The sequence below is a fragment of the Solenopsis invicta genome, chromosome 3, assembly GCF_016802725.1.
Source record: "Solenopsis invicta isolate M01_SB chromosome 3, UNIL_Sinv_3.0, whole genome shotgun sequence".
In the NCBI taxonomy this organism is placed as follows: domain Eukaryota; kingdom Metazoa; phylum Arthropoda; class Insecta; order Hymenoptera; family Formicidae; genus Solenopsis; species Solenopsis invicta.
In genome coordinates, this window is record NC_052666.1 from 22,413,963 (window position 1) to 22,433,017 (window position 19,055).

Consider the following 19,055-nt stretch of genomic DNA (forward strand, 5'->3'; position numbering starts at 1 on the left):
ATTGTGTCACGATTCCACACTTTGTTCGCTAACTTCGTTCGTTTTAACATATAATATTTTAATTCTTAATATATTATTTTTAATATATATTTTAGCTTTTTAATATATAATGTATTTTTAATTAAAACTTCTTCTTGTTTAAACGAGATAGTATTGTTGAAACATTATTAATTGCATACAACTCGCTGCAGCTGGACGCGATCTAAATTTCTTTGATGTTTCTCTTTACGCATACGTATATCTGAGCTCTCCTCTCAAAGGAGTAAACATCAAACAAAAATTTCCACCATCGTTTTCTCACGTGAGAAACCGATGGTGGAAACTTTTGTTTGATGTTTACTCCTTTGAGAGGAGAGCTCAGATATACGTATGCGTAAAGAGAAACATCAAAGAAATTTAGATCGCGTCCAGCTGCAGCGAGTTGTATGCAATTAATAATGTTTCAACAATAGTATGAAACGAACACTCACAACGTGGAAATTATACTGAAAAAGATGTCACCGCGTTGAATGCGCGACGAACATTTTCTCTAAGATACCTAATTCCCTTTAAAATTTTATTTTTTTCGTCTCTCACTTACCCCAACGTAGAAAGAAACCCGGACACGTTTCCCTCGGCGTAGAGGCTGACGATGTCGCCGAGGTGAAGAAAACTCGCGGAGTGCTCGCCCATCTCGATTGGTCCTCAGAGTCTCTCTCGGTGCCTCGAAATCGGAGAAACTCCTGTGCTGGCCGTCTTAGCCGAGTGAATTATTCATGGCTATACCTGCGGGAAAAAATAAACAGTCATTAGAGAAAATCGAAGAGAATATAAAAGTACTAAAAACGTTCGGAACAGTTTCCGGGAATCGGATTATCCGCTATCCGAGGAAAACATACGTACGCGACTATAGGGAAGACATTTTGCTTTCTCCTTTTGATTGTGCAACAATATCTAATAACTGATGAAATCTTAATGTTAAATTAACAATGTGAGAAAGTGTTTATAAATTCCGTATAAATTTAAGCATTAAAAATACACATTAATATTAGCTGTGTATGGATAAAGCAACAGAAATATTTACATATGAAAGATTATATAAAGTTCGTTAGAATATATGTCTTATTCACACGATCCAATATTTCTTTCGTAAAAAATAAGAAAAACGACTTAACAACCTCTGAGATTGCAATCATCTAGAGGATATTTTTGTATAAGTGTACATTCCGCAATTGTTTGCTCACGAAACGCATATGCAATTCGAAGAATAAGATACCAGAATACGACTTCTCATAACGTGAATTCCAAAAATGCAACAATAAACGTGGTATGCTCTATAAACGGAACGTCTAAATATTTTTCTAACGTTCGCTTAACATTACGCTTGTAAATTCAATTCCTTATTTCGCAAGCTGCTGCACACTTTTGCATTGCCCATCCCATTCATCATTACGTGCATACCCCTTTGCTTTTGTTTTTTATTATATTTCTTGAACAAAAACTAAAAATAAAACTTTGAAAACAAATACAAACTAAAAAGTAACTTCTACAAAGTGATACATCAGTTTTTATATAATATCGTTTCAAATTTTGCAATAACTAACTTTTTTCTAAAATCAGCAAAAATAAGTCCCAAAAACCGATATAAAGATAATGCTAATACAATCTTATTTTCTCTTCCTTTCATAAATCATATTTATAAGTTAATATGTAAATGAGAATTCCTAAAAATCTTTCACATCGATGTAAATGTTCTTTTGCTGATTTCTACAAATACTTCATGCTTTCCCGCAAAACGCAACATGTAGTACGACAATATATTGTATAAAGATTAAATTAGGTTATTAATTTAATAGATAGAACTCATAATGCTGTGTCTTTTGTTCTATCCTATGTGAAGAATTCGTTTTTAGCTGACTTTACGTAAAAATAAAAATATGTGAATTATGGATTTTTACTTCTGTTACTATCTAAACAAATTTTGTTTTTATCAGTATTATTTTAATAAAATACAATGTTTAGTTTCTGAGAATTAAGAATGTATCGCTTCAGAAGACCCATGTTGGTATTGGCAATTTTCCTTTACTTTAAAGAACGTTACAAATTATTTCACTGGACGCAGACATATAGCATGTATGCTGCGTATAGGCATGCAAGCGCAAGTGTCGAATGAGACTTAATTGCTCGTAATGCCATCGCAATTTGCTAGATGAAGTTATCTATTTAATAGAAGACGCCATAACCGGGTCGTGAGATTTTTCTTCACTCATCGATGTGAGCACAAATTCTACACAACAATCTCAATTATACGAGGCATTATTCGAAGTTTGTTGCGTGTGACAATCAAAAACTATTTGTCTCTGGCTGTAAATGCTTCTACAACATTGTGCTAATTTTCTTTGTACGTACATACGTCTAAGATACTATTCAGAGAATATTTAGCGTTAAATATGTCTGTGTCTGACTTTTATCCTATACATATAAGCGCGAGCTCAGATAAATAATAAATCAGAATAATAATCAATCGGAATCGTGCCGTGTAGCATTAAATAAAGATCTTAACAGCGACTCTTACGTGACGCAAGTTCTTAATTAAATTACCTAAAGGACCAAATTCTCTCGTTTTATCCACATAACAGATAAGAAATAGCGGTTACGTGTTGCGATAAAATGTGAAATCCTATTGACCGTAATCATGTGAAAATAATGTATCGACAATTCACGATACGGCTTTTCGATAAATTGATTTATTTTAATCGAGTGTCTTCAAAAGAAGGCACTTTATCCAAGGCTCTATTCTTTAAATTAAATTGACCCTTAACCTTCGCGTCTACATAAACAACCATAACTGTGCGCACGACCGTTGGTCAGGTTCACTTTTACAGAAGAAATCGATAGAACGCGTCCTGATACTGACAACGATTCGACATGACCATTCAACATGAAAATTCAATTTAGATTGCACAATAAGAACCAAACAAAAATAATAAAAACAATTGTAAAAGATTAATGATAGATAATTAATTTCAATTAAATTCATATCGGACTAGATATCGCACTTATATGTGTACTTTTTTATTCTATATACATAAACAATAGAAAAAAGTCGTCAATACAGATTTAAAGTAATACCCCCTATTTCTCAGAATCATTGCACTTTTAATAAGATAATCATATATCCATGTCTTGTTTCTATATAAAATCAGCTAAAAACAAATTCTTCAAATGCAAAAATAATATTTCTACACGGAAAAAATGATTTTCTTAAAGTATCTAAAAATTTAGCTAAATACTTATCTGAAAATAATTTTATTGAACAATTAAAATTATGAAGGATGTTCAATGATGAGCAGTGCTATAATAGTGCTACAATTTGGCATTCTAGTAACCAGTTTGAACTTCCTATATAATTATTTTGATAGTCTAACAAAATTATTTATTTAAATTTATATCCAGCTAAATTTTTAGATATTTTAGCAAAACTATTCTTTTCGTGTAAAATTTTTTTTGCGAACTGAGTAGTTTACACAATAATGAATATATTATTGATGGATCATTTTACATGATTGTAGTACTCTAAAACTTTTTTGTTTATTCTTCCTTATTTTTCTCATAATGCATAATTTTAAACATAAAATCGAAGAATAAATTAGCACAACCGTCAATAAAATAAATAGATTATAAAATAGTAAAAACCTTATATAAAAGACAGAGTAAGAGGCATAGCATAAAATCTGTAAATTAAGTTAATAGTTTAATCTAATTTTTATATATTGCTACGCTGCATCTTGCCGAATAGATATTTGTATAAAGTGATAAAAACTATTTTACATCAAAGTAGTATGTTGGTATTGGTGACCTTCCACTAATTTTATTGCCAAAAAGTGAAATATATCAAGTATATTTTTATATACATGCGTTCGATTAAAACGAGCATTTTTCCCAATCAGAACTGCAAAATGATCAATAGAAATGTGCACCGTATTTAAAACGTGACACACAGTATGTTTACTTCTTACAAAAAAAACTATCAACTGTCTTTACGTATCAGCATGCATTACCTCATTCATAGATGCGCTATTTTTGGATCTCATTCATAGAAAAACCACACAAAAGTCAAACGTGTCTCTTTCTTGCTTTGTAACTTTCAATCATAAAATAAATAAATTCAACTACAAAAAGAAAAGAAATGTAAAATGGCTGTATACTAGAAGGTTGGCAAATAAACTAAAATTATCTATCTACAGAAAGAAACTAATAAACATTAAGTTACATGCCAGAAAGATTTTATCATCACAAAACATGGTATTATTTATAACTATCAAATCTAATAGTTTAAATAATATCTTACTATGCTTTACTATCAATTTATATTAACATTTTCCTAACCAATATTAAATAAAAAAAATTAATTTTCAATATTTTAATATTAATTTATGTACTAATATTAATTTATATACATATATATCGTGAATAGCGCCAATGCATGAATATATATATGTACTAGAAATTATCATTTCTGAGCGTACTATAAGTTGCAGCAAAATAAAGCCAGCAAAATTAGTTTTGCACCAAAGTATAAAGATTTTAGGAGCTTGTCCTAATGAATAATTAATACGTTTTAAGTGCTTCGTAAATGCCAATAATTAAATATCTTTTCATTACAAAAATGTAAAATTATCTTATCTAAATTAAAAGAACAATAATATTATCACTAATGATCATTAAAATATATATTGAACGTTATAATATTAAAAGCATCAATTGCATTATTATAGCGATATTATGTAAGTAAATTATATTATCTATATAAATTTTAGTACATGATCGCATGCTTTTTAATATAATTTTAAATATAATTTATAATACATTCATTTTCTTATATCAAAAATTTATTAAAAATGATGTAAACGCCATTTATAGCTCATAAATAAATAATAAAAATGATATGCTGAATCATGGAAAACAACAGATGATGTTAGATATTAATAGACGAAATGTATTAACACACACGCACGCACGCACACATATATATTTTTTTTAACACATACAAACTACTTGATACGATCATGCAATGAATTTTTTTAGATAATTTTACAGTCAATCACTACATAGACAAAGCTCATTATAATATTATACGTCACGTTGCGTCATTAACGAGCGCGTACTATACAGTGCAATTCTATTATATATTGTGTATATATATATATAGTATATATATATATATATATATGTGTATATATATATATATATATATATATATGTATGTATGTATATATGTATGTATGAATGTATATATGGATGTATTGTATATGGCGTAAAAAATAGTTATCATTGAATATACGCACACGCGCGCCGTTCCGCTGGCAAATTAAAGCATTGTTTAAACAATAGCTGCCACAGGCAGATGATATTACACGTGATACATGAGAATCCCTTCAACTTCAACGCGATGCTACATGTAGCTTGTTTCAACAGAATTTCGTTCGAGAATGACAGGAAAAAATATCTATTTCTTTCATTTATTCGTATATTTACAAAAATTCTTTTTTATTTTTTTGAGACGCAGTAGCATTATCACTTAATGGTAATGATAATTCAAGTATTATACGTTCCAGTATTAGAAAACGATAATCACGCTATTTATTATTAGATTTATTGATTGATTAAATTTTCTCGTCTCCTTTTTAAAATACGTAGAGTGAAGTGAGATAATTAATCATTTTAATTTATCATTGAAATTCTGCAGAACTTCTTGCAGCATTAAATTACTGCGCAATAATATTATGCTAATCATTCTATACTATTATTAGAATTCATAATTTAAGATGATTTATTGAACTTTCTCTCTTTCCTGTCTCTTTCTTTTGTAATTCGTAGAATGGAAGCAAGCAAGGTCGGTATCGATCGGGTTTGCCGTTGAAATTCTGCAGGCTTCAATTTTTTGTTTGAGTGACGCATCGTAAAAATAGCGACTGCAGTATGAGATGCAACAACGCAACGAAAGAGCAGACAAAGACGGTTACTCCGTCTTGCCGCTGAATGATGCAGTCATCGGACAATAAACCGCCAATTGACTATCAATATAGTGTAATGAAACCGTATCGATGCATAGCGATATGCAAGAGGGCATGCAATTCTATCTACTCTACCGCTATTCACCGAACCAAACTGCTATTACGGCCGTCATCTAACACGATCCAAAACGTATTGCGCGACGCGTAGTGCACAGTGCGAGAATAATCGTTTATTTTTTTTTTTTTTTTTACAGAACCGTTCTCGACGTTCTCGTGTTGTTATAAAACAGATTCCACGATTCTAGTAGCAGCACGGAACGTGTATTGTCAAGAAAGATAGATTACAGAGATAAACTATTCATTCAGTAAGTCTATAAAGTCGCTGATTAAGTTGCCAAGGTTTGCTGAAAGAAATCGAATGACTTTAAGTAAGTATTCCGACGAGTTCTTGTAAAAATCAACGTAATTAAACGTCGTTTCGTAGCGAATTAATCGTGATACCAAGAAAAGGTATCTTTTACGATTTAGTTTTAGCTACCAATTTTTTAACAATTACATTTAAAAAAATCTAATAATAATAATAATCAAGTATAGATAATAATTATTAAAGTTTGGTAAAATAATTTGAATTAAATGTTCGATTAATATAATTAAATCTAGTAATTATTACCACAATGCTCAGTTAATATAACAAAAATTAGTAATTATTACCAAATTATTATTTGCTAATTTTGGTTTTATTAATCAAATCATTAATTGAAATTATTGCACCAAAGTTTAGTAACTGTTATCTAGGTTTGATTAGACTCTTTACAAATTTTACATTAATTTTAGTGCCAAAAAAAAGAAACAATTTTATTTTTGTAATTTTAATAAAATATTACTATATATATTAAAAAAAAGTCTTATATTTAAAAAATCGAACCTAATAGAAATACTTTGATAGCAGATTCGGATTCAGCATCGAAAATTACATGGAAACATTGTCTTCTTTAGCTATAGCGTTATTATTAAAATAACATTATTAAAATTGACGATTTTGTAATTTATTTCTAGCTGTAGATTGTGATTTTTGACTGTGTTCGGCGCTTTTCGTACTTATTTATCTTCACTATTATTACCAGACTTTTTTTTTTCAGCGGTATGATATATTTGTTATCAGTTTGCTTTGCTTCCCACGAGAGACGCAATTTGTGTGTTCGCGGTATCGCGACAGGTGCGAACAGGCAAGCATTCCAGGATCGTCGGCACGCGATGCGTCAACCGAGGACAGGTTCAACCTGACGCATTACGGCCCGCGACACACCTTGACCCCGAGATTACCGGCATGCCCCCAAAAGCCATGCGCGGTATCTAATTTCAGACACAAGAGAATATCGGGTCTTCTTGGATGACGTAATAAGAGTACTCCTCTCACGGGAAACGATATGTCACAATCGATCACGAGATTCGGCAGAGATCTCGTTCACGTCAAGAGGACCGTTTTTTCCATTGCAGCTTTCAAAATCAACGATCAGTTAAACTATACAGCGCCGACGTAATTTTATCACACGAATAATTCGTCCAGTATCGACGCGAAAGTACGAATACCGCCAGCTGCGATCCGCTGCGTTATGCATCCGAATAAATTATGCATATCGATGAGAATAGTATCGTTGAAAAAAAAAATTTTGTTCACCTTTTTTTACTTCTTCCAAGATTATTTTTGAGATCGTACATTTTCAGCGAGTAACTGAATGGGGACGCTGCCCGGTTAAAAAATGCAGAAACTAGCGGGAGAGTGTATCGAGGCGCATTGTACTGAAAAAGGCTAATTTTAAACGTGTTAGACGTGGTATATTTATTCATATAGTACGATGTCCTTTCCATTTGAGAACAGCATCCTTGAAGGCAGCGCAGCCTTGAAATCATAACGCACGAATGTGAGCTGCGCTAAAAATATTCCCAACTGACAAAATGCATAAAAATTGTCCACATCTTTCGCGTATACATCATATCCTCCGTGGCACCTTTCACGGATTGTTTCATCCTCGTCCGGAATATTACGTGACGTAAATGAAGTTACGTATTCGCTGAAGTCGCGAAACGTTACGTTGAAATCACCGCGTTTCTTCAAAATTCCCCTCCTGCGTAAATCGTCTACAATAGAGACTTAAGCCATTAATTATAAGAAATTGGCTAATACTAGTTGATTTATAGAAGAATAATCGATTGTGTTTAGCCAATTTCTTAGGGCTTCAGGCTTAAGTCTCTATTGTAGACGACGCATAACATTTTACATTAAAAGCATCGAGACAGTCATTTCTATTTTTTAGTTTAATGTTATAATTTTTATGTGAAAGATAATATTCTGAAATTCTTTGACTTTACAATAATTATAATATGTCCTTCATACCCAGATAAAATATTGGGTTTTTAATCATATTTTTTATTGTTGATTTATTCGCTTGATAATTTATTCCTTTCAATAAAAAAAAAATCGGTATTTTTCGTATTATAAATCATATGAAACATTGCACACATATACAGCATTTAATATACGATATAATTAAGGATGTGTATCACATCTCAAAATATTAAAAAAATTTTTAAATTTTTCATAAACTGTTTTTATTATTACGTTTGAATGTCTATGAAAAATTTGAGCGTAATTATTTCTTTGATTAAAAGTTATTTAATTTTTACTTATTTTTTATTTTTTGTAAAATCGCGTTTTGTAGTATTACTTACTTGTAAATTTAATTAAGAAATTAGGAATAGCGATAAGAATTAAATTAAATTTTTTTATAAATAGTAATAAAGCTCTAATAAATATTCATGCAAAAGAAAAGTTTATTTGAAAATTTACTCGTTTAAAAAGTTATGTACGTAAAATACAGTAAAATAGAAACATTTTTCGAATAAGTTATAAATCAAATTTTTCATTATTTTCTTCTTTGTCAAAGCTGGTTTCAAGGCTAGTTTCAAAGCTATCCATTCATGGCTAAATTTTTTGTTGTTAATTAAAAAAAAAAGGTTAAACCAAAGAAACCTGCAGTTTCAAATAATTTTTGAAATTTCGATAATTTTTAGCTGATATAGCAGAGTCATAATATCTTACATAGAAAAAAAATTGAATCAATAGGATCAGTTTTTTGGGAACATCTTATTAATTCAATAACAATATTAATAAAACAAAAAGATTAAAAATAAAAACAGTAACAAATATAGTTAAATAATTAAAATTTAGTTGAATCAACTATATATATTAATGACGGCTCGTGATCCAGTGATCACTTGAATCAAACGTTTTAATTGAGATTACAGAATCTTTTTTAGTGTATAAAATGATAAATTTATTTTTTATGAATTATAATTTTCAGATGAGAGACATAATCTTTATCAATTTGCACACAAATACTATCAGCCTGCACTAAGAAAAAAAAAACTCAAAGTATTAACAAACAAATATTATTTATGACCATCTCTTCGACATTTATTAGTTACAAAAAAAATTTAATTGTGATTACAAAATATACATTTCTGTGAAATATAACTCATTCTTTTTTATTAATTGTTTTTTTTTGCTAAGATTAACATTTTATTTTGTTTTTAAAGTAAAGATTTATTTCACAAAAATAAATTTATATTTTACAAATAAAGTTTTTAAGTATCTTTTTCTCAGTGTATGTACTTTGATTTTGCCACTGGGTGTTTGACTGAACGCGCTAAACGTCACTCATCAGCATGCTCTTATCTTAACCCGGACATGCAAAGAAGGAAGCAATTCGATGTCATTAACCCTTGCGGATTCACCGAGCACGTTTGGCCTACGCCACATGCCGCTCGACGAAGTATTATATCCGTTTCACGGAAAATCCGGCGTGTGATGAAAACCTGTCGAACCACCTCGTCAATCCCGGATACGCGCAATCGATACTCGAAGATCCCGGAATCGAAATGAGGCGGGCACCTCTTTCAAAAGATAGATAAGCGCGTTTCCGTATCGCTTGACAGCTCGTTTCTCCTCCCCCCTCTCTCTCTCTCTCTCTCTCTCTCTCTCTCTTTCTCTCTCTTTCTCTCTAGGAGGCAGAGAGTCTCCTATTTCATCGTGTTCATCATTATCTTGCGGGATTATAGCGCGTAAATAATTTTTCTCGGAAATAACTACCGCGCCACGTCTTTTGAAATCGTTGATTAATCACGACAAACACACATTGTCGCGCAATAATAGCATTAATAATGCAGGACGTCTCAACATTTTTCACGTGATATCGAAAGTAGAAACCGCATCACTCGCGAAGAGCGACTGTTAATGCCAGCTGATTTAACGCTAGCTGGCGGGGACAATCTAGTAATTGGTGCGATATACGTGCTCTATTAGCTTGTAACGAGTAAGATTTCACACCTCGTTGAAATGTGTAAATCTGCAGCGGCGGGTGGGTTGCGATTTTCATATTTTCCACCGAGTAAAAGCGGTGCGAGATGAGAAATGCAGAATAAAATTGAAACGATTCGATCGAGGTCACCACCCCTCGACTAGTTCACTTTTAAAAATACACAAATGCATTTCTAAAAAAAATACAATTCCAGCTTTGGCATATTTATGTTTTCGTTTCGCTCGGATTTTTGTTTTTTTGTGAATATACAATTTAAATGCACGCGGTAAAAAAAAAATGGCGAAAAATCAATTTTATACGCGATTCCCCTGGCAGCCAGCGTTAAACTTGATCGCCCAATGCTCCAGTTTTCATTGATGCGTTATCAGGAAAACCAGCAAGGAGCTATTATAGCACTCGAACACCCACAGTCAAGCGTCCAGAATTGAATGCGAAATGTAGATCAGTTTTACTATACTACAAATCCAAGTGTGTAAAGCGTGTAGTCACTTTTCACGCATTTGCATTTTTTTATGCATTAAATTAATTTTATGTATGTAAATTTTGTACTTTTACACACTTAGACGTGTATCAATGTTCAGGATGTGTAAATAATATCTAAAAAAAAAATATTACCAAAAATATAAAAATTTCCTAAAATATTACGTTTGAGTATCTGTGTAAAATTTGAACATAATTCACTTATTAGTTTAGAAATTGTTTAACTTTTTGTTTACTCTTGAGTCTTATGTAAAATTGCGTTTTGCAGTATTTATTTGCAAATTTTACGGAAAAGTAGCATTACCAATTAAATCAAAATGTTTGCATATATTAATAAAACTTTAATAAATATTCATGGAAAAATTTATTTAAATCCAGTTACTCGTTTAAAAGTTATTTATTTAAAATTGCAGCAAAATATAATAATTTTCGCTGCAAAAACCATTGTAAATCAAATTTTTCATTGTTTTTTTTTTCTTTGCAGTTAGTTTCAAGGCCAAAATACAGGCATTCGCAACCAAAACTGTTTGTTGTTGATTAGAGAAAAAAAGAATAAACCTACAGAAGCCTTCAGTTTTTAAATTTCGATAACTTTTAAGCCTGATCTACAATATGCTTTTTGCTTCCTATTTCTTGCTTTTTGCCTCTTGCTTTCTTGTCTCTTCGCGCACTGTTTTACCGACAATCGTGTTTTTTGTCACGTGTTTCTTGTCTTTTCTGAAGTTCGTCAAATTTTATCTCGGACAACAAAGACAAAGAAACATGTTGGTTAGGTTAAATACGACCACGGTATCGTGGTGAATCAAACATAGTCTGATAAAAAATATGTCTGATAAAGAAAATAAAGCTGAGATACAAGTAAACGAAGCTTTTGGCGAATTGTTTGCTAATTTTGTGCAGAAAAATCCTTGCCTTTTGTGCATGACGATGTCTCTCGGCTTCGTGTGACAAAAATACACAAAGCAAGGAAACAAAAAGCAGAAAGCACAAAACAAAAAGCAAAAAGGACAAGACAAAACGCAAAGAGCACATTGTAGATCAGGCTTTAGCTGTGCGATTTTCATTTTAACTTTTGTGTTGTACAGCTAAGACATCCTTCAATTGTGCGTGTAAAAAGTACAAAAATTACACGTATAAAATGCGTAGAAAGTAATGTACATGATTTTACACACAAAAATATACACTTGGATCTACAGTGTACAACTCGCACACGAAGATTTCACGTACATACGTGTTGATATCAGAGCCCATTGTACGTTGGCCTAAGGAATCACGTACATACGTGATAACAAACGTGTCGAAAATACTGCGGAAACGCGGAAAATGCGCACTTCGAATAACGATCTTCTTTCCTCTCTTCTCTCTTTTCCATCGCGACTCTTTAATCTGAGTCATTTATCCAATTGTGTTTCAATTTATTTTCACCGAGACTAAGAAATTCCACTCGAAAGCTAGATCCTATACGTGTTGAGGCGCTCAAATAAAAATTAACAGGCGCGCACATACACACATACATTTCCTCCGGTTTCAGGTGCGAAAATATTGACACGGGAGCAGCCGCTCGTCTTCGTGAAGAATTTAAAAGTGGGATTTATGTATCGAATATTTGAAAGATTAGTTGTCGAGTCGCTCGTGCTCCGACGGTACCACTTTGAGATATTCCGACTCGCTTTGACAACGAAATGGAACGTACTCCTGTGTGCTCGTTTCTACTGTCAATTCGCGCACGTCGACGGAAGAGCAAAGAGGAAACGATCTCGATAAAAGTTCAAAGATGAAAAAGAAATCAAGAGAAAGAAGAGAAAATGGCAGAGAGGATGAACCGCGAGAAAGAATGCTTTCTTAGTTCCGATTAACTGCCAAAAAGTTTTTTTGATCAAGTGATTCTGATTAAAATATAAAGTATTTCAACTTTTGACGCGCTGATTTCGAATCCGTAAGGATTCTATAATATTTCTGATCAGAATTATCTGTTAAAATATTTTTTGTCGACCACTGTGTCTTATGCATCCTACGCATCTACGTTCAGCCTCGGAACAAAACTTGCTGGAAGTTCGATAATGTCTACGGTGAAAGATTCATTTTTATTTTAAAGTACAATTTTCAACCTTTAATTTGAACCCTTCTGAAAAGTTCTAGCAAATCAGATTTACTAACTGTAAATTTTCAAGATTGTAAAAAATGCGTTTCTTAAGATTTCAAAGACTTGACGTAACAGAACATTTTCCCTGATGAATTCGAATTCGACGTGCTAAAAACTGAAACACCTATTCTATTGGAGTTACTTGACAAAAATTCTTTTTGTTTACCTACCAGTGTATATGAAAAGAAACAACTTAGAAATATCAGCTATCGATAGATGATAGATGATAGAAATATCAGTCAATAGCTGGTATGAATTTTTTTTTCATTGCTAAAAGATAAATAAATTTACTGCGAGATGCAATTTTAAATATTATCATGATTAAAGTTAAAAGCTTTAACGTGAGTTACTAAAAAAAAAGTGGTAGCTATTCTCCAATAGGTCGTAAAACTGCGCGTTAAACTCGTAATTGTTTATAAGATGTTGCCACGTATATATTTGGCTCTAGTAGCGGATATTTTTTACTGTGATTGTTAGAATTTAATAACCGATAAATTGAGCTTCGGTAACAACGACATTCATTGGTTATCCCTATTTTAAGTGCACATCTTTTCAAGGTGACGTTTCAATGATATCTTATTGATGTTAAAGACGTCATTCACCGTTACCTTGCTACTTGGGTTAGCTGCCATGGCGATATTTTAGCACAACGGATTCGGATTACGTCGATCTCAAAATTAGAGGTGTGCGAATCGAATATCTAATATGATCAAGTCAAATCGAATCAAATCTTTGACAGTATATTCGAAATCAAATCGAATCCAATTTGAAACATTCATGTCGAGCTAAATCCAATCGAAGTGTTTTCAATTCAAATGCGAACCAAAGTCAAATCAAATTTTTTATTTCAGATTTACATTACGCGTCAATTTGAATGATAATAAAATACAATATTTCACTGACATAAAACCTTCTTTTTAATAGGTGAGAAATAAAGTAATCTCACAACTTTGAGGAAATGTCCAACCGATCGCGAGGAAAATCCTGTGTTAAGCGCTAGAAAGTTTGTAATAGAAGTTGGACAAGCAGTCTATATTAGCAGGAAACATTAGTTTTATAAACTGGTGCATTTTCCTTGTGATTGATGAGACATGCCCTTACGCAGTGATTAATTAATCTTCTTACTTCACTGGCAGAAAAAATTCTATAAAATTCTACACAAATTTAAGAAATACTACAAAAATTTATATATGAAAATGTTAGAATTGGAATACTTAACAAATTTTTGTAAATTTTTATATTTCTGTAGTACGTCATTTCTGCGATTTCTACGAATTTTTCGGTGAAACTACGTCAAACTACAAGGAATTACGACACTTTAAGTAGCTTACCATAATGAAAAAAATTTTTATAAGTATAAAGTTTTACTAAAAATAGAAATTTGTAGAAATTATTATTTTCTGTATATTCCAAAAATAAATATTTATATACATGAGCCACAATATTCAACATTGTGATAAATATTTACTTAAAATTTTTATCTTACGGACAACTTGCGTGACAACTTGACCATCTTGACACACTACAATTACTGTTTTGTTTGTTTGGTCTAAATCGCAGACCGAAACGTTTATACTCAAAACCTCAAGAAAAAAGTGTTCAATTTTAAGATATTAAAATGTTTTATTTCTGTCTCCATTTTTTAAATACATACAAATGTTTTAGCTTTAAACAGTGTTTACAATCAAAACTAAAATATTTAAAGCCTGCTAAAGATTTCAGTTTTACACGGTCTAGTGTTTTAAATCTATACATCGTTTTACAAAAGAAAAACATTTTTAAATGTTTAAAAGACGAAGGCAGAAATGAAACATTTTAATAACTTAAAATTAAACGCTTCTTTTTTTGAGTGTATGTAATTTATTAGAAAAAAACATTATTGTACAATGTGAAGATCCTGTGTCTGATTCTGATACCACTCTATGATTAAGATTTATTTTACTGAAACCTAATTACGGAAAATTTTCAAGTTTTGCGAGTTTAATTGTAAATACCTTATTATTATTCAACTAGACATATAATATAAATCCGGGAAAATGCGATTCGAATTCGATTCGTACTCGAATTGAAAGAGCTTCGATTCAATCTCGTGCGACATAAAAATTTCAAATTCGATTCGAGTTGATTAAAAGACGAGCGATTCGAGATTTATCGAGCCACTCGAATTCGAGCTACTCGTGCACTTCTATTCGAAATTAAATAAGGATAATCGATCGCGCGCCAGAAATCGCGCGATCCAATATTCGGCGGACACGCGTCGCTCTCGTCGCTCTCGTCGCTCGCTCGCTCGCTCGCTTACGAACGCTGATGAGCATCGGACGCGGCCGATCGAAAACGTCCCGCGTCATTAAGCGGGTCCGCCGAGTGACGACGCGCGGTCACCACGACGGCCAATGAAAGCGCCGGCACGCATCTCATTACTGATAATCGAAAGGCACCGCTCGACTTGACGGCCGGCCGCGGAGATCGGCGCGGGAGGCGCGAGTGCGAAACGACTAACGGCGATGGTGGCGTCGAGGCGCGTGATAAAACCTCGCGGCCTCGCGGAGAGTATTTTTACGCGGGCGATTCCGAACGTCCGCGTAAACGCGAGAGATTCCTTCTTTTTTTCACTTCCGCCTACGGAAGGAAGAGATGAGAGAAGAAAAGAGGAGGCGTCGCGAAAATCGAAACTGCTGCCACGGCCTGCAGTCACCTCGCGTCGTGCGTCAGCTGCGAGCGGCGAGAATGCGGGGAACAAAAAAGCAAACGTAAAAAGTGTTTACTCACTTCCTCGCGGCGGCGACGGTGATGGTGGTGGTGATGGTGGTGGTGACGGTCGCGGCTAGCCAGCTCCTCGCCCAGCTCCGCGCGCTGTCGATGAATCGAGATCGCTCCTGACGCAAAATCAATGCTCGATGTATCGCACAGCGGCAGATCGCGGTTCGTTCGTTCGCTCCTCGAGGTATCCCCGAGGTACGTGTGGAAGACGAAAATGCCGGTGCACTTCCGTTCCCTGGCGACCGCGCCGAAATCCGAGCGGCTCCTCCTCGCACGGCGAACGAGCGGGCGGCCGGACAACCGGTCGATCGCGGAAGCTCGAGCTGCCGCTGTTGCTGCTTCTTCTTCTCCTCCTCCTCCTTCCTCTTCTTCTTATAACGTAAAAGCTTAACGAGCGAACGGTCGATCCGTCGATCCGTCGATCCGTTTGATTCGATGATCGCGCGTGTGTACCAGAGGCGCGACGCTCCGATCTGCGCGGAGCGCACGACGATAAGTCAACGACGGCAACGACGATGGCAAGGACGACGGCGACGATCGGCAATTGACGATTCACGCAGTGGGCTGACCGTGCGCGCCGCGTGTACAGACTGTGCGAATATGTAATTCCCTCTCAGTGCCGCTCCAGCATGTCCCCCCGCGGACAGCAGCAGCCGCCGCCAAGTGTCACTGGCACGTAGAGTACGTGGGCGCGATCGAAACCGCCGAGTTGTTGACACGCGAGCCGCGAATACAACGTTCATCCACACCGCCCGGTGGTCCCGACACGACTGTCGCCGACCGTCGACGTCGACCCGGTCGACCGTCGCGGCGCGAGCGCTCGCGCACGCTCGCGGCTACCCGACGATCACATCGATGCCGCGATAAATTCTCCGCCTCCATGAATTATCCGTCGGTCAACGCGCCGCCACTCGCTCCGCCGGTCGATCCTGAGCTCTCGCGTGCTAAGGTAAATTTCTCAGTAACCGAATACGTAACGTAGAGTTGAGTAATAATTAAAATGATTAATGCTAAAGTTAAAAAGTTCATGAATTCCAATTTAACTTGGTTAATTTTAAATCATTTAGTTTTCAACTTTAATTAATTATTTTTAAGTTACGAAAGTGATTTAATTATATAATTAAGAGAATCCTAAACATCGATCGCATTACAGAATAAATTAATTTTCGAATTGATTTGACAGATTACAAAATTTTTTCGTAAACTAAAAGTACGCACCAAAAAAAAAAATGGATAGGGCAGATTTGACAAGAAAATTGAAAGAAAGAAGACAGAAAAAAAACCCGAGACTGGCCATGCTCACGATTTTAGCTGATGCGACGCCATCTCTACAACGTGGACATACACTACAATGCCAATGTACAATCGGTCAACATCTCGGAAAGCACGTCGGCCGAGTGTTGGCACACCTGCCGAAAAACGCGCCAAGCACGTAACTTCAATCGTTGCCGTCGTCATGGTTTTCGCGCGACTGACTCGCCCCGTCGCACCATACCGCCGATGATTTACGAGAACGCAATGGGAACGAGACACAAATACCGAATTGTAGGAGCGAATACAAGTACAAATTGACTCACCGTTCGCCGACGCTGGTAGTCCCTCCGTCTCAGCCGCAGCCGTCGAACGTTCGAGAGCCAAGATTCTCCTCACCACGATTCGTCTTGATTCGCACTTGACACAAACTTGGCGTAACCTTTCATTTTCGGTATTCCCGGTACTCGCGCGCATTTGGAACTCAGAATACAAGGCAACGAAGAAGATGCAAAACACGATTGAACGCGACATGACTTCGCATCATACATCCGGCACGACGGATGTCGGTACGAACGCCCGACATTTCACTTCGCTTTCGGCACTCTTCGAAACACTCGCTGGCGTCGAAAACTCGTACGGGATGACGAGGATGTGAATTGATGTGAGTTGAAATGCGTCGCAACGCGTAGCGACGTCGCGCCGTCCTACTTGACCTACAGACTAACCGACCGTTACCATACTGCGTAGCACTGCGTAGCACTGCGTAGCGGCGGACCGGCGGCGGCGCTGCGGCGCAGGCGCGGCTAGCGCCGTCGCCGGCAGCCGCTACGCAGTACGGTAACGGTCGGTTAGTCTGTAGATCAAGTAGGACGGCGCGACGTCGTTACGCGTTGCGGCGCATTTCAACCCGCATCCTCGTCATCCTGTATGAGTTTTTGACGCCAGCGAGTGTTTCGACAATCCCGTGGAGTATCAAAGGAAGCGTTCGTGTCAACTGCGCGCCGCGTTCGCATGGCCGTCATGTTGCTTCAACCATCGCATCGGACGCGATAGTACGAAGTCGCATCGCGTTCAATCGTACGTGTTTGGCATCTTCTTCGTTGCTTTCTATCCCGAGTTTCTGATACGCGTGAATACCGGCAGTGCCGAAAACGAAGGGTCGCGCGTTCGTGCTAAGTGTAAATCAAGACGCATCGTCGTGAGGAGAATCTTGGATCTCGAACGTTCAAGAGCTGCGACGGAGCTGGACGGGGCTGAACGGAACTGAACGGAGCGGCCAGCGGCGAACGGTGAGTCAATTCATTTGTCTCTACTGTTTATTCGCCTCCACATTTCAGTATTCGCGCCTCGTCTCGATTATGTTCGCATAAATCGCGACAAGACGACTCAATGAATCGCACGAAAGGCGTTAGGATAGGAAAAATTTGAAGTTGTGTACGCGCGCTCGGCGCTCCTTTTGCCAGGTATGCCAACAGTCGCGGGTGACGTGCTTTTCGAGGTCTAACTGCTACATCGTAGTGTATGTCCACGTTGTAGAGATGGCGATGACGTCTCAAAAAAATCCTATCAGCTAAATCGTGAGCTAAATCGTGAGTTACTCTTAGAGGCTTCTTCTTTCTTTCGATTTTCTCGTAATATCTATCCTATCCAAGTTTTTTTGATGCGTACCTTTATTCTACAAATTTTGTAATCTGTTAATTCGAAAATTAATTTATTCTGTAATACGATCGATATTTAAGATTCTCTTTTAATTGAAATATAAAAACGGTTATTATTAGCATACCAAAACTTGAAAAGTTTCTTAATTATTCCAAAAATAGTATAAAAACTTATAGAACATTCGAATGAACTAATATTCGGACAATTAAAAATCTTGTTTTTAACACCCTAAATTCGTGTCCTTGTATTATTTATAAAACGTATTGTTTATACAATAAATACAAAAAATATTATCTATGTTACTTTAAAAATGTTAAGAACATCGAAATGTATAAAATTTGAACTTAATCACATGACAAATTTTTTTAATGTTATTTTTTATAA

General features: G+C 35.3%; 1 protein-coding gene across 4 annotated transcripts in view; it reads right to left on the reverse strand.

Moving 5' to 3' along the window:
* Positions 1–15,989, reverse strand: part of LOC105196704 (inositol 1,4,5-trisphosphate receptor) — a 54,208-nt gene extending 38,219 nt beyond the window's left edge. For 3 of the 4 annotated variants that reach the window (XM_011162766.3, XM_011162758.3, XM_011162757.3), the window contains exons 1-2: positions 15,768–15,989; positions 581–765 (exon numbers count right to left, since the gene is read on the reverse strand). In XM_011162766.3, coding sequence (XP_011161068.1) covers positions 581–672 — 92 coding nt within the window. In that variant the 5' untranslated portion in view covers positions 673–765; positions 15,768–15,989. Of the gene's footprint in view, positions 1–580; positions 766–15,767 lie in introns of those variants that run through there. The other variant, XM_026134908.2, reaches the window with a different exon arrangement.
* Between the last annotated feature and the right edge of the window lie 3,066 nt (positions 15,990–19,055).